Raw genomic sequence first — 26,023 nt, 5'->3', positions numbered from 1 at the left:
AATCTGGAAAAAAAAGTGGGCAAAGGAAAGGCAGATAGAATTTAATTCTGACATGTGTCTGTAAGTTAAACCAGGGCAAGACATGCACAGTATGTCTATGGTAGAGCCCTGGAGGTTGTTGTGGAACAGGAAGACCTGCAATTATTATTATGCCGCTATTAATAACACATTTAGAAAAATCACAACAATCAAAAGGGGGAACCAAAATGTTTCTAAAATGGAAATAGTGTTTGGCGAATTTGCTACAATTCTTTGAATATGCAGTACAGGACACTCGTAAATGTAGTGAATTTGGATTCCAGATGTCATTTGATAAGGTGCTTCATGGAAAGGACAAGTGAAAAGGGTTGAGAACAATATTTTGCCATCCTTTAACTCCTCCTTGAGATGTGTTCAAGTCTGTGGGTCAGGTGAGAGTAAAAATGGCCTTCCCATGGTTGCCCAGCATATCCATAGTCATCGTTTAACTCCTTGAGAAAGTTTAGCCTGATAAAACACTGTTAACTGTGGAAATGTACTCGTAGAAATGTACGTACTTTGATTAAAAACTCACCAAAATAACCTCAAGTGCTGGCAAAATGCCCATATTTGATAAAGTCTTGAAGAACGAATCTCTGTTTTGAGGTTGCAATGTTTGAGAAAATGCACAAAATTCTTTCAGAAAATTCACCTGAAACAAAAGCATATTATGTTTAGTTGATCAATTAATACAAATAGCAACACTCATTCCTCTCATCCACAACACAGAGTATTGTAGATACTGAAGATATTGTGGATACAGGGTCTGAAGAAGGGTCTCGACCCGAAACATCACCCATTTCTTCTATCTAGAGATGCTGCCTGTCCCACTGAGTTATTCCAGCATTTTGCACCTATCTTCGGTGTAAACCAGCATCTGCAGTTCTTTGTGTTTAAGAAGGAACTGCAGATGCTGGAAAATCGAAGGTAGACAAAAGTGCTGGAGAAACTCAGCGAATGCAGCATCATCTATGGAGCGAAGGAAAAAGGCCACTGATGTAGGGGGGTGGGGAGAAGAAAGGAAAAAGAGGAGGAGCCCGAGGGCTGAGGGAGAGCTGCGAAGGGGAGGAGACAGCAAAGGCTACCGAAAATTGGTGAATTCAATGTTTATGCCACTAGGGTGCAGATTGCCCAAGCGGAATATGAGGTGTTGCTCCTCCAATTTCCGGTGGTCCTCACTCTGGCCATGGACGAGGCCCAGGACAGAAAGGTCGGATTCGGAATGGGGAGTTGAAGTGCTGAGTCACCGGGAGATCAGGTTGGTTAATGCGGACTGAACGAAGGTGTTCGGCGAAACGATCGCCAAGCCTACGCTTGGTCTCACCGATGTAGATCAGCTGACATCTAGAGCAGCGGATGCAATAGATGAGGTTGGAGGAGGTGCAGGTGAACCTCTGTCGCACCTGGAGCGACTGCTTGGGTCCTTGAATGGAGTTGAGAGGGGAGGTAAAGCGATAAGTGTAGCATCTCTTGCAGTTGCAAGGGAAAGTGCCCTGGGAGGGAAGAATTGACCAGGGAGTTACAGAGGGAGCGGTCTTTGCGGAAAGCAGACTGTGGGGGAGATGGGAAGATGTGGCGAGTGGTGGGGTCACGTTGGAGGTGGCAAAAATGACGGCGGACTATTTATTGTACGTGACGGCGAGTGGGGTGAAAGGTGAGGACTAGGGGGACTCTGCCCTTGTTACGAGTGGGGGGGTGGGGAGAGAGAGCAGTGTTCCTTCGCTCCATAGATGCTGCTGCACCTATTGAGTTTCTCCAGCACTTTTGTCTATCTGCAGTTCCTTGTTATACACGTCAAATCTGCTCAGGTCTCTCCAGACACAGTGGCAGTCTTAATTAAAAGTGACAACGGTCACCTTTACTTCTTGCCAAAATAAATTAATTGGAAAAGGCCTGATAATGTTTTGACTCGCTGTAGACTTTTGCACTTGTTCAAGGTAGAATCTTTCAGGTAAAGAGCTTGTAAACAAGAGATTTTAAAAAAATGTAAACTAAACTTTACAAATATTTTTTAAAAAGGTCCATCTGACATGTAGCCATTTTCCCATTTAGCTGAAGCAGTGCTGTAGGCTTGACTTGCCGATGTTTAGCAATGAGCTCAGCAGTCATAATCAAGTGTCTTGATGCAACAGCAAAATAAACCAGCCAAATATTCAAATTAAACGTTTCAATGATCTGTAAAATGTTATCTGCACTGTAACCTTTTTCCATTTTACTGGAGCATAGCTGGAGGCAACACGTGGCAATTTTGATGAATGAACTCAAACAGTAAACAGCATCTTCAGTGTTATGCACTCAAAACCCGATGCATGCTGACATGGATGGGCTTGCACAAGGCAGGTTAGGAATATGAAATGTTATGAGAGATCTTCACTGTCTGCAAATGCTCCAGGCACTGCGAATAGAACAGTAAAGGGCCTGTCCCACTGTACGAGGTAATTCAAGAGCTCTCCCGAGTTAAAAAAAAAAATCAAACTCGTGGTAAGCACGTAGAATGTATGTAGCGGGTACGTCGGAGCACGGGACGTCTCTTAGCGGCTTGTAACGCTAACGGCAGGTACTCGGGAAACGCAGTAAGCTCGTGAAGACTCGTGAAGATTTTTCAACATGTTGAAAAATGTCCACGAGAGCCCTGAGTACCTAAGAGCGGCTATTACCATAATTCTCCGTGTTCGAATCAGGGGACACTCAGGAGAACTATTGAATGAACTCGTACAGTGGGACAGAATGAACTCGTACAGTGGGACAGGCCCTTAACACATGGGAGGTTTGTTTTGTTAGATAGAATTTTGGGGCTTGTATATGTTTGAGTGGAAATGATTGCATCAGAGCCCTCAAAGCTCAATTTCCACTTTTTGTAGCCATAGGGAGAAAGAAAAAAAAAGGCTTGAAGTATATACAGAGAAATGGGAGGCAAGTTTATTTAATCTTCTTGGTTTGCAGATGGTATTAGTTTAGTTTAGTGATGAAGCATGGAAACAGGCCCTTTGGCCCAACGAGTCCATGCTGATCATTAATCGCTCATTCACACTAGTTTTATGTTATCCTGCGTTCTCATCCACTTCCTACATCTAGGGGCATTTATAGAGGCCAATTAACTGACAACCCCGCGCATATTTGGGATGTGGGAGGAAACCGGAGCTCCGGGGGAAACTCACGCGGTCACAGGGAGAATGTGCAAACTCCGCATAGATAGCACCCGAGGACAGGATCGAACCCAGGTCTCTGGCCCAATGAGGCTGCAACTCTACCAGCTGTGCCACTGTGCAGTCATAGAATACTGCCACAGAATACATATATAAGAACACCATTATGTTCCCAAATATTATTTTGGGATTTGAGGAAGAGTCAGATACTCTCACCACACTGAAGCAGCATCTGGATGAGCCTTTAAATTGCCACGGAAAAGATATGGACCAGGTGCTGGAAAATGGGATTAGTACAGATGCGTACTTCATGGTAGGCATGGACATGGTCACAAAGGGTCTGTTTCTGTGTTGCATGGTTATTTACGACTGTAATATCCATTTATATTTTTGGCCCAAGAGATAAGTGCCAACCAAAAATGCAGTTACAGTGGTATGCTTGAACTCTGTACATAACCCCAATGCCACTTACACACACACACACACACAAAGCAATGTGCACACTTACCAGTTCCTGTCTTTTGTCATCATCCGTGCTATCATCCGTTAACTGTGCAAAAAGTTCTGTCAAGAACTTCTCATCTTCCTGGAAGTTGTTAAAAACAAATGCAAGATATACTAATAAGTTTGAGAGCAATCTACATCTAACCAACAGAACTGAGCTGTTTACGCTGCAGGAGAAATGCTTTTTCAGCACGCAATAAGCCCACATACCCATGACCAATATAATGGGGAGAAATAGATTTATACTTCAAAAATATAATCATTGCAGCAATCGAGATTCTATCGCTCAAAGGCACAAAATACATTTGGCTGTGGATGTATTGACAGTTATATTGATTTTCAATTAGATTCCTATAGAAATACATTGAAGTAGTTATGGCAACAGACCAACAACTTTGAAGTTACAAGCCTGAAATGAATCTGGTGATTTGGGGAAAACAGCATTAAAACCAAATCACAAAATAACCACACAAGCAGCCAAATTACCATAAAATATTCACTAATGTTTTTTTTGGGAAAGAGAACTCCCCACCCTCACCTGGTTTGTTTATACATGAATGTGAAGTTTGTTTGAGACAATCAACAAAGTGAGCTGATAGACACACAAGTAGATGGGATTATGGTCATGTTACAAAGCTAATAAATGTTTCAAAAGCAATCAACTATGATTAGTAACTGTACTTGCTAATAGTTTTAAATATTCAATAAACATTGGAAAACCACTTGAAAGTGTACACTACTTAAATTTTGAATCTAATTAACTATGTCACTCAATATTGTCATTATGATTTTAATAAAGTATAAAATATTCATATTATGTCTACGGCCTGTAAAACAAACCGCAACATGATTCTTGATTTTATTTCCTGCTACTACAGATCACTTTGTGACACCAGGGTAAAGTTCTCATAGGTAATTATGAAAGAAATTTAAGCTAGCGATGGGGGATTGAATTCAATTTTTACACAACCATGAACTTGCATTGAAAAAATATAGGCAGGGATAGGTCACACAAGCCTGCTCCATCGCTCAGTTAGATCCTAGCCTCAAGTCCATTTCTCCTTCCAATTCCGTAGCATTCAAAACCCAACTGATCTCAACCATAAATGCACCATAGCCTACTGAGGAAAATAATTGACAAAATAATATTGGAATAGCTGAATTCTTATTTATACAAGATGCCCATTGATTATGTTGACATCTCCCAAACAATAGGAACAATAATATTTCTGCAATATCACGCAAAGGATGAAGTGTTTGATGCATTTCTCAAATTATATATATTTCAACAGAAATTAATACAAACGGCTACTATTTATTTGGTTCAGTAACAATCTTGGAATCACTGGTAGAGAAGCACCTTCGAAAGTTTAGGAACGAGCTGAAGAATGGAATTCACCTCTCGCTTGCCACTCTGGCTAATAAATTAATGTCATAAACTTCCTGAACTTGGCTGAAATTTTAAAATTACTGAAACCAGCCGAAGGCACACACAATCTAATGCACAACCGGAAACTCAAATAAAACCTTAAACATTTCAGAAGCAGATCAGGAACTGCAGCTTCAGTCATTAAAAATATTATGGTGAAAGAAATAAAAGATCTCTCTTTTCATTGCTCCAAACATATATCCTTTTCTTTGGTGCAAAATCAAAATCAGGGTTCCCAAAGTTTCAAATACTTAAAACACCTCTATCAAGAGTCAGCACCACCCAAGGATTAAAATTTGAATTTCCCTTTTAAAGTTTGCTGTCTTTCATTGAGGTTCCTATCCTAGCACTTTAGTTACTTAATGAAAAAGCCACCACTAATAATTTACAATTTCAAAAACATTGAAGGGAATGAAATACGTCGGGGAGTAACCAGTTAAGACAACACATACATACAATGTTGCTCAATTGGAGTACTGTACAGTTCTGGTCATCCTGCTATAAGACGGATGCCATTAAACTGGAAAGGGTGCACTAAAGATTTTTGGGGGTGCAACCAGGTCTGGAATATGAGTTACAAGGAGAGGTTGGATAGGCTGAGCCCTTTTTACCCCATGGGTCGTAGGCTTAGAGGTGACTTCATGGAGGTCGATATAATTATGAGAGGCAATAGATAATTTGGGGGTGGTGGAAGAATTAAATGAGGATGGTGCGTAAATGAAACAAGTTGCCAGAGGAAGTGGCAAGGGCGGTATAATTACATTATTTAAAAGGATACTCAGACAGATACATGGATAGGAAGGATCTGGTACAGGCAAGTGGTTCAAGCTCGGTTAGGCAACTTGGTCGGCATGGACAAGTTGACCTAAAGGTTCTTTTTCTGTGCTGTATGACTCCACATTAAGATGTAGCCTTCCATTTCTGTAATTCAAAATTACATTGAATTAGAGTGAATGTGTGAATGTTAAGCAAATCAAAATTGCTATGGATTTTTGATAGGAGATAAACGCCATCCACAATCCCTGAGCTAAAGACACTATTTAGAAATATTATTGTATTGTGACATTATGTAGACACAATGGATTTTGGGAACTGCCTTTCAGGGTCCCTACCTGATCGGAGAGGCAGCTTTTCTCCGGGCTGCAGCTTCGACCCGTCCTCGCGGCCTACCAGCGGGCCTGGAGCGGCGTTTCCTGTCGCGGACCGCCCAGAACCTCGGCTTCAGCGGCGACACAGCGCTGGAGCGCTATCGTGGAGCGGGCGATGCCTTCCCTGGGTCGCCGCGCTGGAGCTCCGGTGAACTGAGACCGCCGGGTAAAACATCGCGGAGCTGCGGGACTGTGGAGAGGCCAGCTGCGGGCGGCGGCGCTGAACTTTACACCGGGAGCATGGGATCTGGCGACGAGATCGCCAGTTGTGGAGCTCCAACCGGCGCGGCCTTGTCGGCTTCGGAAGCCGCGGCCTCCAGTACGGAGGCGGCCGTTCCAGGGTTCCCATGCCGCTGTGAGGACTCTCCCGACGCCGGAGCACCACCACCCAGCGAGAACGGCCAGGAACATCGGGCCTCCGTAGAGGCAACTGTGGAGGCCTCAATAGGCCCGACTATGGGTGAACTGGGGTTGGGGACTGGACTTTGTGCCTTCCCTCATGGTGGGAGCCATTGTGGGGGGATGTTCTTTGTATTTAAGACTCTCATTGGTGTTATGTCTGTATTCTTTCTTTGTGTGCTGCAAAATGGCAAAAAGCATTTCACTTCATTACACCTCGTTGTATGTGAATGTGACCAATAAAATACCTTTGATGCCTTTGATACTTCAACAGTTGATTAAAATTATATTGTAAAAGGGGGATGAGGAGTTTTTTGGAGATTTGTTCCCCCCCAATTTGTATTGCAACACGCTGTTACATTCAGCTACATGAAACTGTTCACAAGAAAAATGAAATTTCTGGCAAGTCTGTTAAACTGTTGATAAAATCCAATCCAATTCAGAGGTCTGGCCAGTTTTCTTATTTAAATGCATAGCAATCTAATCAATACAAAAATTAAACTGATCTATCATTATTCTAAAAGAATTGTTTTCAAGATGACTTAAAACATTTCTCATCCAATTAAGTTTTTTTACTGAAGTGTGAATGGTGGACAATCAATTTCAATGGTGCCAGTAATATACCCCCTAATTCTCTTAATATCCAGAAAACAATCTATAATGAATAAACTGAATGGAGCCACGACAGCCCTTTGGAATAAATATTTCCAAAGATTTGACAAAAAGCCTCTCATGTCCCAAATGACCTACTCCTAATTCTGAAGCTGTGACCGCTGATTCCAGACACCTCAGCCAGGGGAAATCACCCTCCTAGAATCTCTCATGACAAAGCACTTAAATTTTCTAAGTTTCAATGGTCTTTTTTTAAATTTTGCAATATTTGGTGACACCCTTTATGTGGCGACTCTTTGCATACCTTGAAGGTAGACAAAAATGCTGGAGAACCTCAGCGGGTGAGGCAGCATCTATGGAACGAAGGAATAGGTGACATTTCGGGTCGAGGCCCTTCTTCAGACTGAAGCATTTTCTCCAGCATTTTTGTCTACCTTCGATTTTTCCAGCACCTGCAGTTCTTTCTTAAACTTTGCATACCTTGGGTATGCAAAACAAGGAATATCACTGTGACTTGTCACATGTGACAATAAAGTATCATTCATTCATCTAAACTTTGAGAATATCAGCCAAATAAATGTCTCCTCGGGCATCAAACACACTATCCTGTAATTAGACCAGTGAACTTTGACTGCACGTCCTCTTTTCATGTACATCCTTCCTTATGAGAGGATACAAAAACCATACATTTATCTTCAAATCGCATTATGCACCTACACACATTGGCTTCGGTGACTTACAAAAAGACGTGGGTCCCTTTGAAACATTAACACAACCCAACCTCTCATTCTAATTCCCAGCGTTTCTGTTTTGAGCACTGCACTAAAGTAGACAACATCACTACTCCTCGTTACGTTCCACGGGCATTCCCTTGCTCACTGGCAGCCCCATAGCTATTATATTATGCACATCCGCAATGAACACCAGCAGATTAGTCAAAAGTGATTTTTATTTTACTCAGTCCCATTATTCTTTTCAAGGCCATTCTTTTACTGCACCCATCAATAGAGATTCCAGCATTATTTGCGACTATAGACCTCAGGCAAACTGGTTGGTAGTTCCCATTTTTCTTACTTCCTCCCTTAAATAACAGTGTCAATTTTGCTAACCTCCATTCTGCAGGTACAATGTCAGAATCTTTAGAAATTTGGAAGATGAGAACCATTATACCGACCTCTCTCAGAACTCTAGGACACTGGGACCTTAGATTTCTTAACTTTCAAGCTCACCAACTTCTACTACACTGTTGACACAAGGAACTGCAAATGCTGGAATCTGGTGTAGAATACAAAGTGCTGGAGGAACTCAGTGGGCCAGGTAGCATCTCCAGAGGATATGGATAGGTGATGTTTCTGGTCTGGACCCTTCTTCAGACTCACTAGTCCAACTCAGTTTTTGACAAGACCCCAGGATATTGGCAGTGTCAGATTCAGTGATGGTAATGCCATCCAATGTCTTAGCTGGATTTCCTCTTGCTGGGTTTCATCAATGCCTGGCATATGTGCAGAATGAATATTACGTCACCTATCCATCTCAGCCTTGATATTGACCCGGTCCTGCAACATTTGGATTAGCTTCCAAGTCTGAATAGTGCCGAACATCAACTGCAAACATCCCAACCTCTGATCTTATGATTGAAGGAAGATTATTCATGGAGCAACTGAAAATAGTTGAGCTGAGGCATTCTCATAGAGATGTCCTGTAGCTGAGATCAACCACCACAAACAACCATCGTCCTTTGTGCTAGTTATGAATCCAGCCAACCTCCACAATTTCCATTGTCTAGGTGTTAGCCAGGATTCCTTGATGCCATACTCAACTGAATGCTGCCTTGATGTCAAGGGCAATTACTCTCGCTTCCCCTCTTTTATCCATGTTTAGTCAGAGGCTGTGATAAAGTCAGGACCAGAGTGACTTCAGCAGAATCCAAACCGAGCTGCTGTAAACAGTATATTGCTAAACACGTGCCGCTTGATAACACTATTGATCATCCCTTCCATCACCTTGCTGGTGATCGAGACGAGATTAATTGAGCAGTAACTGACCGGGTTCAATTTGTCCTGCTTTTTGTGAATAGCTGAGGTTCAAACACCTTTCGGAGGTATTCTACAGGCCACAGCTTGCCAACTTGAGAAAGACCAGCATATACTGACTCTGCTTTCTGTACATTAACCAATTATTAATCTGTGTCAGTATATAACCCTATTACAGTGAGATCTGCCTTGTTGACCCATATCCCATTACAATTCCAGCAATTCCCCAACTACTGATGTGAAGCAAAAATGGTTCTCCTTTTTCCTCATTCCTCGCCAGAATCGTCATGCCAAACTTACTATCTTGCAATCTGGAAGAACAATTTTTAATTCCCAAACAGTTATATGTGCCACTTAAATATGTATGAATTATCAACATCGATGCAAATAACAGGATCTTTGGCAGTGAAAGAATTACAGCACTGAAATAACTGAGAATAACATGTTCAAATGTTGTAACAGGGATTGAATATAAAACTTAAGGGTTTCTTAAAAGCAACTGAAAAGGAGGAAATAATTTTCATCCACATGTAGGGACAAAGATATAATGTTGACCCTTAATATAATTATGGCCAGATGCCAGCGTGCATCAGTTCAGATCTCAGCTGAATATGTACAGACCAAAGGCAATGCTGCAAATTTGGCTAGTTTTGTGCTCTTGATGTACAATGCGGTCATTCAAATTCTAGTCACTGCTGCTGTATTGCTTTGTGCATTGAATGCCGTAATGTCGAAAGTTCAAGATTGGTTAGTTGATTAGTTTAGTTTAGAGATACAATGCAGAAACACACCCAGCAGCCCAGAGTCCACACCGATCAACGATCCCTGCACATTAACACTATCCTACACACATTAGGGACAATTTTACATTTAGACAAAGCCATTTGACCGACAAACCTGTACATCTTTGGAATGTGGGAGAAAATCGAAAATCTTGGAGAAAAGCCACGCTAGGTAAAACCCATAAGAGGTGAAAGATAGGTTAATAAAGGCAAGTGTATGAATTACACATTCAAACTTTTACATTGGTTTTGTGAGATTCTCAAGACACTGGAGTAACAGCAATGTTGTCTGTGTTAAGATTCTGCACAAATACTCACATCAATATACAACATTAGCTTCTTCTCCTCAACAACAAGAATCGAAGTAGTGATCTATTATCAACTTCACTGGAAAGCCAAAGCTCCACGTTCCGGAAGCAGGCTTTTCTCTGAGCTCAGCCACAACACATCCTCGAGGTGAGCAAAATTATATTAATGTTCAAGGTAAATATGAAAGTGGAATATCTACACCAACTTGCGAAAGATTATCACCCAGGTCTGCCTCACATAATGACAATAGGAAGAGTTGCACAGCATGAAGTAGATCATTCAGCCGAACACTGCAGACCAAGGTGCCTACATGAGCAGTACTATTTATCAGTTTTTGGCCCATATCCCTACAAAAAAAAAACATATACCGAAAGAAATGTATTTTAAATGTAATAATTGTATCCATCTCTACCATTGCCTCTGGCAAGTCGTTCCATATACCAACTATCCTCTTCTGTGAAAAACTTGCCCCTCAGGTCCCCTTTCATTTTTCCCCCTCTCACTTCAAATCTTCAATGCACAAAGCATTACAGCAGCGGTGACTAGCCTACTCAGTGACTAGCACACTCAGGACATAAACATTTGTACCAAGAATACAAATCCCCTTTCTTCTCCAAATCTGAGGAAGGACATTATTGCCATAGAGGGAGTGCAGAGAAGGTTCACCAGACTGATTCCTGGGATGTCAGGACTGTCTTATGAAGAAAGACTGGATAGACTTGGTTTATACTCTCTAGAATTTAGGAGATTGAGAGGGGACCTTATAGAAACTTACAAAATTCTTAAGGGGTTGGACAGGCTAGATGCAGGAAGATTGCTCCCGATGTTGGGGAAGTCCAGGACAAGGGGTCACAGCTTAAGGATAAGGGGGAAATCCTTTAAAACCGAGATGAGAAGAACTTTTTTCACACAGAGAGTGGTGAATCTCTGGAACTCCCTGCCACAGAGGGTAGCCGAGGCCAGTTCATTGGCTATATTTAAGAGGGAGTTAGATGTGGCCCTTGTGGCTAAGGGGATCAGAGGGTATGGAGAGAAGGCAGGTACGGGATACTGAGTTGGATGATCAGCCATGATCATATTGAATGGCGGTGCAGGCTCGAAGGGCCGAATGGCCTACTCCTGCACCTAATTTCTATGTTTCTATGTTTCTCATTCATACCTCAAATTCTTCTGCTTACGTAACATCCACTTCAGCCAAAATGTGATAGTCTTTCCCCTATCAAGATTCAGTGTCATCACTGACCTATAATTGCTTTTAGTTCTCTCTCTCTCTCTCTCTCTCTCCCTCCCCTTGCCTCTAATTGAAAGAACATCAAACCTCACACCCTTCCTCCACCTTCCACTATTTATTTAAGGTCGTGTAATTTTTTTAAATGTAATACCTTTGTAGCCTTATCCTTACACAACCGCAATCCTCCCAACCTCCCAGTGTCTGTAACCTTCCCCTGTGGGTGAGGCGGAAGGAGATCAGCAATGTCTCAGAAGTAAAAATCTGCAATCTATAACACATGAGATAGGACAGGAGGATGCCAATCTTCAATTAAATCAAACATGTAAACCACCTCAGGCAGTGAGACATGTAAAATACATTAAAAAATTAAAAAAAACGTTGGTGTTTTTCTAGTAACAAATTAATTTTACTTCTACACTGACAGTGAACCAAGAAATCAGGGTGGCTCAGTGGCGCAGCGGTAGAGTTGCTGCCTAATGGGTTCGCTCCTGACTATGGGTGTTGTCTCTACAGAGTTTGTACGTTTTCCCAGTGACCACGTGGGTTTTCTCCGGTTGCTCCGGTCCCCCCCCCCCCACATTCCACAGATGTGCAGGTCTGTATGTTAATCAGCCCTCTATAAATTGTCCCTAGTGTGTAGGATAGAACTGGTGCAAGGGTGATTGTTGGTCGGAGCGGAGTGGCCCAAAGGGCCGGTTTCTACCGTGTATCTCTAAACTAAACAGCTTTTCATAAAACCAAACACAAGAGCAGTCCCTTTTAAGATGGGTTGTACAGCGAGAAGTATAAACAGAGATAAGTTTGAAGTGGCTTCTAAATTCAGAAGCAATACTCACAATATAATAAGTGTTAAGCATTGCAATCTAGCCAAGTTAGCATATATCATCATTGCTCATGAAAACAGTTTGCACTATTAATAAATGCTTCTGGTGTGCTGCTTTTAACACCACAAATTGGGCTCAATGCCATCAAAAGTCTTGAAATATTAGTGAAGACTATTATCTCATTTCAACAGCAAAATGCGTCAAGTCTTTGCAAGGACCACATTTACATTACTGAATACTTTTGAAACGTTTCAAAAGCTTCACAATCGATCTGAAACACCCATAAGCAAACTTACATCAAAACTTAATTGCACGTCTATTTCGTATCACTATATTAAACCTCTCATTTCAACTTACTGTCCACATCTGCCTGAAGGAAACATCCATCAATCCAGTCCCTCAATGTAAGGTGACTTTATAGACAATAGACAATAGGTGCAGGAGGAGGCCATTTGGCCCTTCGAGCCAGCGCCGCCATTCAATGTGATCATGGCTGAGTATCCCCAATCAGTACCCCGTTCCTGCCTTCTCCCCATATCCCCTGACTCCGCTATTTTTAAAAGCCCTATCTAGCTCTCTCTTGAAAGCATCCAGAGAACCTGCCTCCACTGCCCGGCAGAGAATTCCACAGACTCACCACTCTCTGTGAGAAAAAGTGTTTCCTCGTCTCCGTTCTAAATGGCTTACTCCTTATTCTTAAACTGTGGCCCCTGGTTCTGAACTCCCCCAACATCGGGAACATGTTTCCTGCCTCTAGTGTGTCCAAGCCCTTAACAATCTTACTGACAATCTCACCCAGTCGTTCCAACATCGACCATGATGAAGTGCTTTGACAGATTGGTAATATCCCACATCCGTGCCAGCCGTCTGGACAATCTAGACCTCTTGCACCTTATGTGCCAGAAAGATAGGACTGTGGAGGATACCATCTCCCTTGCAACTCGTTTAGTTCTGGATGACCTTGACAATAAAGAACATCTAACTGACCACCCGCTCACACTAATTCTAGATTATTCCACTTTTGCATCCACTCCTCCGAACACAATTGGGGCAAATTTAAGGAGGCCAATTAACCTACAAACTCACGTCTTTTCAATGTGGGAGTAAACTTCGGCACCCGCAGGAAACCCAAGTGGTCACAGGGAGAACCCGCAAACTCCACACAGACAGCACCCAAGGTTGGGATTGAACCCGGTTCGCTGGCACTGTGAAGCAGCAACTATACCAGCTGTGCCACTGAAGAAATTATTCTGACGGGATGCATCTCAGCCTGGTATGGTAGCTTTCAGCTTTCTGTTCTTGGCTTCCCGAACACACCCCAATCTATCACAGGCTTCAAAATGCATTACAGCAAGGTAGCTGGAAGCATTGTTACGGTCCAAGTATTACCCTGGCCATTCCCTTCTACCTTCTGGGAGAAGATAAAGAGCATGAAAGCTCAGACGTCCAGACTTAAGAACGGTTTGTTCTCCATTGCTATCAACTCCTGAACCAATCACCTGTTTCACACCCCCTTCCTGGAGGTGCTGCCACATCCATTTACACTACCTCATTCAGTCAATTTAGTTATTGCACCTGAGTTTTTTTAAACTGTACTACTTTAAATTGCACTACAATCTTTGCATCATTCTTCTGATTCTCAACAGTGGTTGTATTTATTGCTGTATCGAAATTCACTGCATGTGTACCGAGCTTCATGAAAACAAAGGATTTCATTGTACCTAGATGTATATAACAATAAACTGATCCGAATGAACTTTTCCATCAGGTGATGAAAGGTGCAATCTGCTTACCTGAAGCATACCAACTATTTCAACTTTATTAAAAAAGATGAAGGAGTGAAGTGTTGATAACATGTTTTCCTCAAATACGGAGGGTGTAGGTAGAACCATATCCTGTATGTACTGCACTCTGTACGTCTGATGAATTTTCTGTTTAAGTTCTGGATCAGATATGGGAATAACCTCTTTAAACTTAGCTGTCTTTGTCAGGAATTCTCTGTGTTTTCTTGGCAGGGATAAAGTAGGGTCATATTCTAGGCATCCTATTACGTCCATTATACATTCTTCTGAAAACATGACTTCAAAAAGTGCAGTTCTGTTCAAAAGGAAAATTCCCTTGATTATTTCGTACAAGTGGTGCAGTCCTTCGACGTTTTCCAAGTCCTCACACACGTGAAAGAGTTCCAAGAGTTTCTTTATGTAGCCCTCGTTTTCCAGTGCAAGTGCCAGCTTCTCTCGCCGCAGGGGCGAGGGTAGCGATGCAGCGACCAGTTCTGCCAGCTCTTCCAGTCTGCTCAGCTCACACGGTGGAAGCTCCAAACCTGGAGATGACATGTCATCAAAACGCTCCTCCTCAGACTCTTCCACGAGTTCCTGCGTAATGTCCACTGAGGGGTCCTTGCCTTGGACCTGCCAGGAAGGAACAGGTAGAATTAGTTTGGAGTAAAACCTCTTTCATTAAAAGTAACCATGCACGAGTTAGAGCATTTGTGATATAATCTCAACTGAAGATACAATTAATTGCCACGTGTGATTCTGTCGCCTGACAAATCCTCCTTCATATGTCGATATTTTTACTAGTAATTCTAAAGGCGATCACCAAAGATCAAAACTGGAAATGATGCAGATAGAAATTAATAGATAATATGCTTTTCCAACAGAAAACATTAAACAAAAGAGTTTTCATTGCTCCTCGGTACAAGTGACGATAAACTAAACTAAATAACGGTCATAGTTAGGAGATCGCCATGTTAAAAGAAATCTGCAAATTCTGGTGAGATTGCATGCATGAATCACATTATGCGTCTGCTGTAATGCATCCCTAGAAACACATGCTCTGCATGCTTTAGATGGTGCACACCAAGTATTTTAATGGCAAGCACTGCATATTAAAATTTTTAGTTAACTATGTTTTAATCACACAGCAAGTTCAAGCTTTTAGATAAGAAACCAGCTGATTTCATACGAAAATATATTTGCATTAGCATGAAATTTTGAACTTGAACTTGTATCAGCAGACTTAAAGCAACACGTAAGACAAACCACGTGTATACATGACATCATCTTTAAGCTGAGCATTACTAATCTTAAAGCTTTCAACCTTATTACAAGCTCTACTAAAGAGTTTGCAAATCAATAAAATCCTATAAAACTGCCAGAAATTCATTTTGGATAGTACATAGTCTTTAAAAGCATTTTGTTTTCATTGCTAATTGTCTCCTTGTACAACCACGCTCCTCCTGGTGAAGGTGGCCCCACGGTGCTGATGAGGAGGGAGCTCCATGATTTGCAGCGTGATGATGAAAAAATGGCCATCAATTCTCAAATCAGGCTGGTCTGCAACTTGGGAGGGGATCCTGATGTACCTTGTGCCTTCTGCCTTTGTTCTTGATGGTAACAGACATGTATTTGAGAGCTGGTTTGAGGTGCAGCTGTTGGAATAGCCATGGTGAAAAACTGCAGTTCATTTTGCAGATGGTTCATACGGCATCCACAGTGCACCAGTGAAGGAGAGAGTGAATGATTCAGTCGGGGATAGGAACCCAGTCACACGGACTCGCATCCTGTGGATAGTGAGCTTCCGCAACTCATCAAGAAATTCCTCCCTTGGGCCCCACAAGTGGTAGAAAGACTTTGTGGTGCCAAGAGGTGAGTGACCTGCCACACCATACTCACCTCCAACTTGTTCTTGTGGCAACTGATTTCATGTTGAATTTCCGATCAATGGTGTTCAAGGATGTTGGCAGGAGACGGCTCATTGTTGGGTAGCATGCTAAATCTTTTGCGTTTAATCCAACTACTGGAGTGTTTTTTTCTTGATACCCGCTAGTTTTAATTTTAGTGACACCACTTAATATCACACTTGTCAAATGCTACCTTGATGGCCTTTAGCACTTTGGTCCATGGCTGTGAAGACGTCTACAGATCAAAACTCCCTGCAAAACTGGGTATCAGTGAGCACAGTAGTGGACGTTTCACTTGATAGTACGAACAAGGATAATTGATTTGACTATTGTTAGAATGATCATTGCCTCGTACATACAATACAACTAGAATATATCATATATGCCACATAGCTGCATGTCTGAATGTTGTCTGGGCCTTGCTGAATGCAAACACAAACTGTTGAGTTGCAAATGGAAACAAAATTCAAGGAATAATATGCAAACATCTCCACTTCTGACCTTCTGATTAAAGACAGTTCATTGAGGAAGCAGCCGAATGACGAAGAACATGGCATAGAAAACTAAATTTCTAACAGTCATCCCTTTTCCTTTGTGCCAAGTACGATTCCAACCATTGGAATTAAATCTTTCCCCTCCATCATATACTTTTGTGTCTTTTTTACCTGCAAGTAGCTGTTCCTAGTCGAATTTTGGTAGGTCCCGTCTTATGATACTGAAAATCCCTCATTACCAATTACCTTCAATCCTTCATAGATACATAGAAATTAGGTGCAGGAGTAGGCCATTCGGCCCTTCGAGCCTGCACCGCCATTCAATATGATCATGGCTGATCATCCAACTCAGTACCTGCCTTCTCTCCATACCCTCTGATCCCCTTAGCCACAAGGGCCACATCTAACTCCCTCTTAAATATAGCCAATGAACTGGCCTCGACTACCCTCTGTGGCAGAGAGTTCCAGAGATTCACCACTCTCTGTGTGAAAAAAGTTCTTCTCGTCTCGGTTTTAAAGGATTTCCCCCTTATCCTTAAGCTGTGACCCCTTGTCCTGGACTTCCCCAACATCGGGAGCAATCTTCCTGCATCTAGCCTGTCCAACCCCTTAAGAATTTTGTAAGTTTCTATAAGATCCCCTCTCAATCTCCTAAATTCTAGAGAGTATAAACCAAGTCTATCCAGTCTTTCTTCATAAGACTGTCCTGACATCCCAGGAATCAGACTGGTGAACCTTCTCTGCACTCCCTCTATGGCAATAATGTCCTTCCTCAGATTTGGAGACCAAAACTGTACGCAATACTCCAGGTGTGGTCTCACCAAGACCCTGTACAACTGCAGTAGAACCTCCCTGCTCCTATACTCAAATCCTTTTGCTATGAAAGCTAACATACCATTCGCTTTCTTCACTGCCTGCTGCACCTGCATGCCCACTTTCAATGACTGGTGTACCATGACACCCAGGTCTCGCTGCATCTCCCCTTTTCCTAGTCGGCCACCATTTAGATAATAGTCTGCTTTCCTGTTTTTGCCACCAAAATGGATAACCTCACATTTATCCACATTATACTGCATCTGCCAAACATTTGCCCACTCACCCATCCTATCCAAGTCACCTTGCAGTCTCCTAGCATCCTCCTCACAGCTAACACTGCCCCCCAGCTTAGTGTCATCCGCAAACTTGGAGATATTGCCTTCAATTCCCTCATCCAGATCATTAATATATATTGTAAATAGCTGGGGTCCCAGCACTGAGCCTTGCGGTACCCCACTAGTCACTGCCTGCCATTGTGAAAAGGACCCGTTTACTCCTACTCTTTGCTTCCTGTTTGCCAGCCAGTTCTCTATCCACATCAATACTGAACCCCCAATGCCGTGTGCTTTAAGTTTGTAAACTAATCTCTTATGTGGGACCTTGTCGAAAGCCTTCTGGAAGTCCAGATACACCACATCCACTGGTTCTCCCCTATCCACGCTACTAGTTACATCCTCGAAGAATTCTATAAGATTCGTCAGACATGATTTACCTTTTGTAAATCCATGCTGACTTTGTCCAATGATTTCACCACTTTCCAAATGTGCTGCTATCCCATCTTTAATAACTGACTCTAGCAGTTTCCCCACTACCGATGTTAGACTAACTGGTCTGTAATTCCCCGTTTTCTCTCTCCCTCCCTTCTTAAAAAGTGGGGTTACGTTTGCTACCTGCCAATCCTCAGGAACTACTCCAGAATCTAAAGAGTTTTGAAAGATTATTACTAATGTATCCACTATTTCTGGAGCTACTTCCTTAAGTACTCTGGGATGCAGCCTATCTGGCCCTGGGGATTTATCGGCCTTTAATCCATTTAATTTACCCAACACCACTTCCCGGCTAACCTGGATTTCACTCAATTCCTCCAACTCCTTTGACCCGCGGTCCCCCGCTATTTCCGGCAGATTATTTATGTCTTCCTTAGTGATGACGGAACCAAAGTAGTTATTCAATTGGTCTGCCATATCCTTGTTCCCCATGATCAACTCGCCTGTTTCTGACTGCAAGGGACCTACATTTGTTTTAACTAATCTCTTTCTTTTCACATATCTATAAAAACTTTTGCAGTCAGTTTTTATGTTCCCTGCCAGTTTTCTTTCATAATCTATTTTTCCTTTCCTAATTAAGCCCTTTGTCCTCCTCTGCTGGTCTCTGAATTTCTCCCAGTCCTCCGGTATGCTGCTTTTTCTGGCTAATTTGTACGCATCATCCTTCGCTTTGATACTATCCCTGATTTCCCTTGTTATCCACGGATGCACTACCTTCCCTGATTTATTCTTTTGCCAAACTGGGATGAACAATTTTTGTAGTTCATCCATGCAGTCTTTAAATGTCTTCCATTGCATATCCACCGTCAACCCTTTTAGAATTAATTGCCAGTCAATCTTGGCCAATTTACGTCTCATACCCTCAAAGTTACCTTTCTTCAATTTCCATACCATCCGTATCCCTTTCAACAAATACCTTGAAACGTTATGTTATGCTCCATTTGTAAAATACTCTCCCATTGATAATCCAAACACTTGACGTCTCACTCATTATCCATGAGTCCTCGAGCACTGCTCCTTTTCTGGTCAGATTAGTTTAAAAAGCACCCCTAGATAAACTTTAACATGTCTTCCGTCTCTGAATCCATCACAATAACCCAGTCCAGTTAATATTTGGAAATTTAAAACCCCGTTATAACCTCATTACTCACATCTCTCTAATTTACTCCCGTACCTAACACTGGCTGCAAAGAGGCCTGTAGTCTTCGCCAGCAAAATAATCACCCCGTGTTTATTTGGGCCAATGATGTGACAAGGCCATGAGTCAAGTGGTCTCAGTGAAACACAAATTGCATACTGGCATGCAGGTTATTAATTAGTAAGTGCTGCCTGATAGCACCTGCCAAAAAACATCTTCCATCACTTTGCTAATGATAGGGTAGACTGACTGGCAGGTAGTTAGCTAGCTTGGAATTGTGCTGCTCTATGCTGTCTGGGCTAACGGAATCAAGGGACGTGGGGAGAAAGCAGGAACGAGGTACTGATTTTGGATGATCAGCCATGATGGGATAGCAGCACATTTGAAAGTGGTGAAATCATTGGACAAAGTCAGCATGGAATTATGAAAGGTAAATCATGTCTGACGAATCTTATAGAATTTTTCGAGGAGGTAACTAGTAGAGTGGATAAGGGAGAACCAGTGGATGTGTTATATCTGGACTTTCAGAAGGCTTTCGACAAGGTCCCACAGAAGAGATTAGTATGCAAACTTAAAGCAAAAATTGGGGGTTCAGTATTGATGTGGATAGAGAACTGGCTGGCAGACAGGAAGCAAAGAGTAGGAGTAAACGGGTCCTTTTCAGAATGGCAGGCGTTGACTAGTGGGGTACCGCAAGGCTCAGTGCTGGGACCCCAGCTATTTACAATATATATTAATGATCTGGACGAGGGAATTGAAAGAAACATCTCCAAGTTTGCGGATGACACAAAGCTGGGGGGCAGTGTTAGCTGTGTGGAGGATGCCAGGAGGCTGCAAGGTGACTTGGATAGGTTGGATGAGTGGGCAAATGCATGGCAGATGCAGTATAATGTGGATAAATGTGAGGTTATCCACTTTGGTGGCAAAAACAGGAAAGTAGATTATTATCTGAATGGTGGCTGATTAGGAAAAGGGGAGATGCAACGAGACCTGGGTGTCATGGTACACCAGTCATTGAAAGTAGGCATGCAGGTGCAGCAGGCAGTGAAGAAAGCGAATGGTATGTTAGCATTCATAGCAAAAGGATTTGAGTATAGGAGCAGGGAGGTTCTACTGCAGTTGTACAGGGTCTTGGTGAGACCACACCTGGAGTTTTGGTCTCCTAATCTGAGGAAATACATTCTTGCCATAGAGGGAGTACAGAGAAGGTTTACCAGATTGATTCCTGGGATGTCAGGACTTTCATATGAAGAAAGACTGGATAGACTCAGCTTGTACTCGCTAGAATTTAGAAGATTGATGGGGGATCTTATAGAATCTTACAAAATTCTTAAGGGGTTGGACAGGCTAGATGCAGGAAGATTGTTCCCGATGTTGGGGAAGTCCAGAACAAGGGGTCACAGTTTAAGGATAAGGGGGAGAACTTTTAGGACCGAAATGAGAAAAACATTTTTCACACAGAGAGTGGTGAATCTGTGGAGTTCTCTGCCACAGAAAGTAGTTGAGGCCAGTTCATTGGCCATATTTAAGAGGGAGTTAGATGTGGCCCTTGTGGCTAAAGGGATCAGGGGGTATGGAGAGAAGCCAGGTAAAGGATACTGAGTTGGATGATCAGCCATGATCATATTGAATGGCGGTGCAGGCTCGAAGGGCCGAATGGCCTACTCCTGCACCTATTTTCTATGTTTCTATGATCATATTGAATGGCTGTGCTGGCTCAAAGGGCTAAATGCACCTATTTTCTCAGTGAATGAGATGCACCTGGACAATCTTCCATTTTGACTGGTAGATGCCAGTATTGTACTGAAATAGCTTGGCTGGAGGTGTTCAATTCAATTCAATTCAATTCAACTTTAATGTCATTGCACAAATACTGAGTATGGGTACAACGAAATGCTAGTTCTTTCGTATTATAACTCAGGACTTGTCTGCTCTCAAAGCACCCATATCACACATTCTTTGGTATGTTAGTGTCAACCTTAAAGTTGGCTTCCGCAATGGTGAAGATCTCAGGGATGGATGGTTGTGAATGCTTTGGCCTCCTTTATATTACTCGCTCATAGGGCTTCAAAATTGACCAGGATGGAGCATAGATAGGGTAGACAGTCAGAACCTTTTTGCCCAGGGGGAAATGACAAAGACTAGAAGGCATAGATTTAACATGAGAAGGGCCATGTTTAAAGGATATGTGCTGGGGCAAATTAAAAAAAGAGGTGGGTGCCTGGAACGTACTGCCAGGGATGATGGGGGGGTAGCACATACGATAGTGGCATTTAAGAGACTTTTAAATAAGCACATGGATATGCAGGGAATGGAGGGATATGGATCATGTGCAGGCAGAGAAAATGTATTTAACTTGGCATCATGTTTGACATGGACATTTTGGGCGAAAGGGTTTGTTCCTGTGCTATACTGATGCAGCACAGTGGCATAGCTGCTAGTGCAGCTGCCTCACTGCACCAGAGACCCGGGTTTGATGCTGACCTCGAGGCCTGTCTTTGTGCAGTTTTAACTTTCTTCCTGTGACCGTATGAGTTTCCTCCTGATGCTACAGTTCCCTCCCACATCCCAAAGACATGCGGGCTTCTAGCTTAAATGACCTCCATAAATAAAAATTAGCTCCCGCATGCATGGAGTAGAAGTGAAAGAAGGATAACATAGCACTTGGGTGATTGGTCGGCATGGATTTGGTCGGCCAAAAAGATCCTACAACCATAAAGCATTTCTAAACTAAATTGTTTTATGTTCCATGGAGCATTCTTAGAGCCAACTCTTGATGTTTGCTCTTTGCCCTCAGATGTGACATGCCTGAAGACTTTTGTTTTGATCATGATTGTGAGATGGTTGCATTTGGTTCTATTGCATGGATTTATTCCTGTTTGGCTTGCATGAAGTGCTGGTGTTTCCTGGATTTCTGCTAAGTGTTACTCATCGTACATGTACCGCAAAATACTAATTATAGCAAGAACTACTTTAATGAGCAGACTCAAGGCAATGTGATATTTTATCAGAATCACACAAATTTCAACAAATGAATCTCTTCCAAAATCTGATACAGATGTATGTTACAGAACTACATAGGAGAAAAACAATCCAGTTGTTTGAATCTTTTCCTCAGCATATAGTTCTATCAAGGTAGAATTAGAGGTAGAAATTTTACATTTTAGTCCATTGATTTTATCCAAAGCAACGGCTCAGGATATTTGCTACCACACTACTATAATTGTGAACATATGTCAATAAATTGACCTCAAGACATTTGTAACCAGCTTCCAGTTAATGAAATACTTTTCAAAGATAGCGACTACTGTAACATTAACAATCTGGGCAATTAATTTATGTGCAATAAGGTTCGTCATACACATTGAGTTAATTATTTATGGACTGGGGCGCCGTCCTGTATGGTATGGTTGCCCAGCCTGCAGCTGTTCGTTTTTTCACTCTTTTTAAAAATTTTTAGTGAGTTTTAGTGTTTTGTTTTTTGGAGTTCTAGTCTTTTTTTATGTGGGGGGTGGGGGGGGGGGAGGGGGAAACTACCTTTCAGGGTCCCTACCTGGTCGGAGAGGCAGCTTTTCTCCGGGCTGCACTTTCCACCCGTCCTCGCGGCCTACCAGCGGGGCCTGGAGCGGCGTTTCCTGAGGGGACCTGGTCAGAACCTCGGCTTCGGCGGCGGCACAGTGCTGGAGCGCTGTCGTGGAGCGGAGCAGGCGATGCCTTGCCTGGGTCGCCGCGCTGGAATTCTGGTGTGCTGAGACCGCCGAGAAAAACATCGCGGAGCTGCGGGTCTGTGGAGCGGCCAGCCGAGGGCGGCAGCACTGACTTTAACATCGGGTGCCTGGGATCTCTCGGCGAGATCGCCAGTGGTGGAGCTCCATCCAGCGCGGCCTTGTTGGCTTCGGAAGCCGCGGTCTCCAGTAAGGAAGCGGCCGTTCCAGGTGTCCCAAGCCGCTGAGAGTGTTCTCCCGACGCCGGAGCACCATCACCCAGCGAGAACGGCCTGGAACATCGGGACTCCATAAAGGCGACTGCGGAGGCCTCAATAGGCCCGACTATGGATGGGGATGGGGACTGGACTTTGTGGCTTCCCTCATAATGGGAACCATTGTGCAGGGATGTTTTTTATGTTTAAATCTCTTTATTATTGTTCTGTCTATTCTTTTTTCTTTATGTGCTGCATGGGCAAGAAGCATTTCACTACACCTATGGTGTATGTGACCAATAAATAACCTTTGAACCTTTGAACCCTTAGTTGAGAGATACAGCATGGAAACAGACTCTTTGGCCCACCAAGTCCACCCATTCAGTCTAGTCCACTGTTATCCCATTTCAGAAGGCCAGTTCAGTTCAGCCTTTGCTTCGGCCACATATAATCAGTGCAACGCATTTACTTTATAATGTTGTTTTCTCGACAATCAATAAGCTTTATGTTTAATGATATTTGCTTTTGAATTCCCGACTTCCTTGTGTATTGAAATTGATGAGATTTAAGACTTCACATTCTTCCGTACGAGCATTCAGAGTCTAGGCCTCTGGGTGTTAGTAGAATACTGTAACCAATATGCTAATCTCCATAACCAGAGGAAGTGGTTGGGGCAGAATTGTATTAACATTTATAATACATTAGGACAGATATATGGAAATGGAAGGTTTGAAGGGATATGGGTCGAACACAGAAAAACTGGAACTAACGTTGATGGGTCCTGGGCCTCCTCCATGGCCAGAATGAATCCCATTGTAAATTGGAGGAAAGTCACCTCATATTTTGCTTGGGTAGTTTACACCCCAGCGGTATGAACATTGACTCCCCTTTCTTCTTCCCACCCCCCCCACCCCCTCATCAGTCTGAAGAAGGGTCTCGAACCAAAACATCATCCATTCCTTCACTCCATAGATGCTGCCTCACCCGCTGAGTTTCTCCAGCATTTTTGTCTACCTTTGATGGGTACCTTGGTCGGCATGGAAGAGTTGGGCCGAAGAGCCTGTTTTCGTGCTGTATGCCACTGACAGAGCAGATACATTCAATTAGGTGAATTAGATACCAAAGATTGAAGGCTGAGCACCAAGGAAATTCCTCAGTGCAGCTGACAATTTATGCTTGGATCTCACCAAAGAGAAAGACATTAAAAAAATTTAAACTATGTGCAAGAATTTATTGTTAAATTATTATATCAAAGAAAAGCAGAGAGAAAAAAGTTGGTTTTCGAACTGCATGACAGGAGCTAAATTCGCATCGAGCAAGATTTCACAAACCAGGACATTCGGCATTACTGGCTGTGGTTAGAATGCCGACAAGTATACTAAAAAGCTTAAACTACATTTCAAGTTTAACAAGATTAGAGCAAAAATGCACACAGTTTAAGAAAAAAGTCACCAGAGAAGCAACAGCAATTTCGCTAAAACAATTCTTCAAGATGAATCAGGTTGGTAAAGGCGGTTCTGAATTATAAAAGGGCGAATTTAATGGGCTCAATTGGTTTATCGCATTCCAGAAATATTGTAGTTTAAGAATTCCCCATGACAGAGTTTTCACAAAAGGTGTTTGAAGGAAGACTGCAAAGGAGGCGAGAGAAGGGGGCAGTTGTATTCATAATTAATGAAAAGAGGAAAGTTAAAATAATCAACTTTAACTAATCACCTTTACTCATCTTGACGAGTGTTAAAATATTCATCTTCTAATGCAAAACTGCAAACTCCGTATCTGAAGTTGAACAAGCCACTGCAATGATAGCCCAAAACAGGACTTCAATAGTTTGAATAGAAGATTAATATAAATTCAAGACCACATCCTCCTCCAACTGCATACTGATCATAGAACTGCAACACTGTACCATACCACTGACTGGAATTATTTCCTGTATGGGGAAGTTCCCTACCACATTCATGTTGGGAGGTATTATTGAGAGGTTAATCAGTTGACTCCTGCACCTAAATTCACCTTTTTTCTGTACTAGCTTTTGAAAGAGTCTCGCTAAAAATATATTTATTTATACATGCTGTTGGCAAGCTTATGCATACAACGGCAAGCTTGGGATTTTGACTATTAATAAAAAATTAAACCATTCTGAACATAATTTACTCTTATTTTATTTCTAAACAAACAACTTCATTGAAACCTTCACATCAGTTACAGTTCACCCAATACGACCACACAGAATAACATATTTAGCAAATAAGTGCTATTTACTTTAAATTTGCAAATGCAATAAATATAGCAGCACACTACTAACAACACTTAACAACATTGACAACATTTAATACATGCATCATTTTTTAGACACTCAGGATGACAAATGCACTGGGACAATCTTGGTGAAAACTGAAAAAACTATTGCTGAAAATAGCTATTACATCATTCTTCACAAACAACACCATTTTGTTATTTCAGATTTAAAAGAAAACTGTAATTAAACCTATTCCTGTTCTATTTTTAACCCATGAGATCAATTACATTTCCCACCCCAACCAACTCCCTCCCCTGTTTACGTGAGTTTAAAAAAAATAGGGCAAAATGTTGTAACCGGAGCTTTGCTGGGTTTCAAAATAAACAGCACCCCAGTGTTTTTGGTCTAGAGATCTTTGGGATCCATTATAATTTTAGGAAATAATTTAGGCAGCATGGTGGCGTAGCGATAGAGCTATTGCCTTGCAGTGCCCGAGACCCGGGTTCAACCCTGACTACTGGTGCTAT

The 26,023-nt window shown here is 42.3% G+C and overlaps 2 protein-coding genes across 4 annotated transcripts in view; both read right to left on the bottom strand.

The window, feature by feature from the left end:
- Nucleotides 1-26,023, bottom strand: part of ccdc88c (coiled-coil domain containing 88C) — a 445,054-nt gene that overhangs the window by 60,869 nt on the left and 358,162 nt on the right. The gene's annotated exons all lie outside the window — the stretch shown is intronic.
- Nucleotides 1-26,023, bottom strand: part of ppp4r3a (protein phosphatase 4 regulatory subunit 3A) — a 106,292-nt gene that overhangs the window by 36,330 nt on the left and 43,939 nt on the right. For all 3 annotated transcript variants that reach the window (XM_033027530.1, XM_033027532.1, XM_033027531.1), the window contains exons 4-6: nt 14,229-14,846; nt 3,673-3,750; nt 554-670 (exon numbers count right to left, since the gene is read on the bottom strand). In XM_033027530.1, coding sequence (XP_032883421.1) covers nt 554-670; nt 3,673-3,750; nt 14,229-14,846 — 813 coding nt within the window. The remainder of the gene's footprint in view (nt 1-553; nt 671-3,672; nt 3,751-14,228; nt 14,847-26,023) is intronic.

This window comes from Amblyraja radiata, chromosome 9 (assembly GCF_010909765.2).
Source record: "Amblyraja radiata isolate CabotCenter1 chromosome 9, sAmbRad1.1.pri, whole genome shotgun sequence".
Lineage (NCBI taxonomy): Eukaryota > Metazoa > Chordata > Chondrichthyes > Rajiformes > Rajidae > Amblyraja > Amblyraja radiata.
Note: the sequence above shows the minus strand (reverse complement) of the source record. Positions and strands in the feature narration are given on the sequence as shown.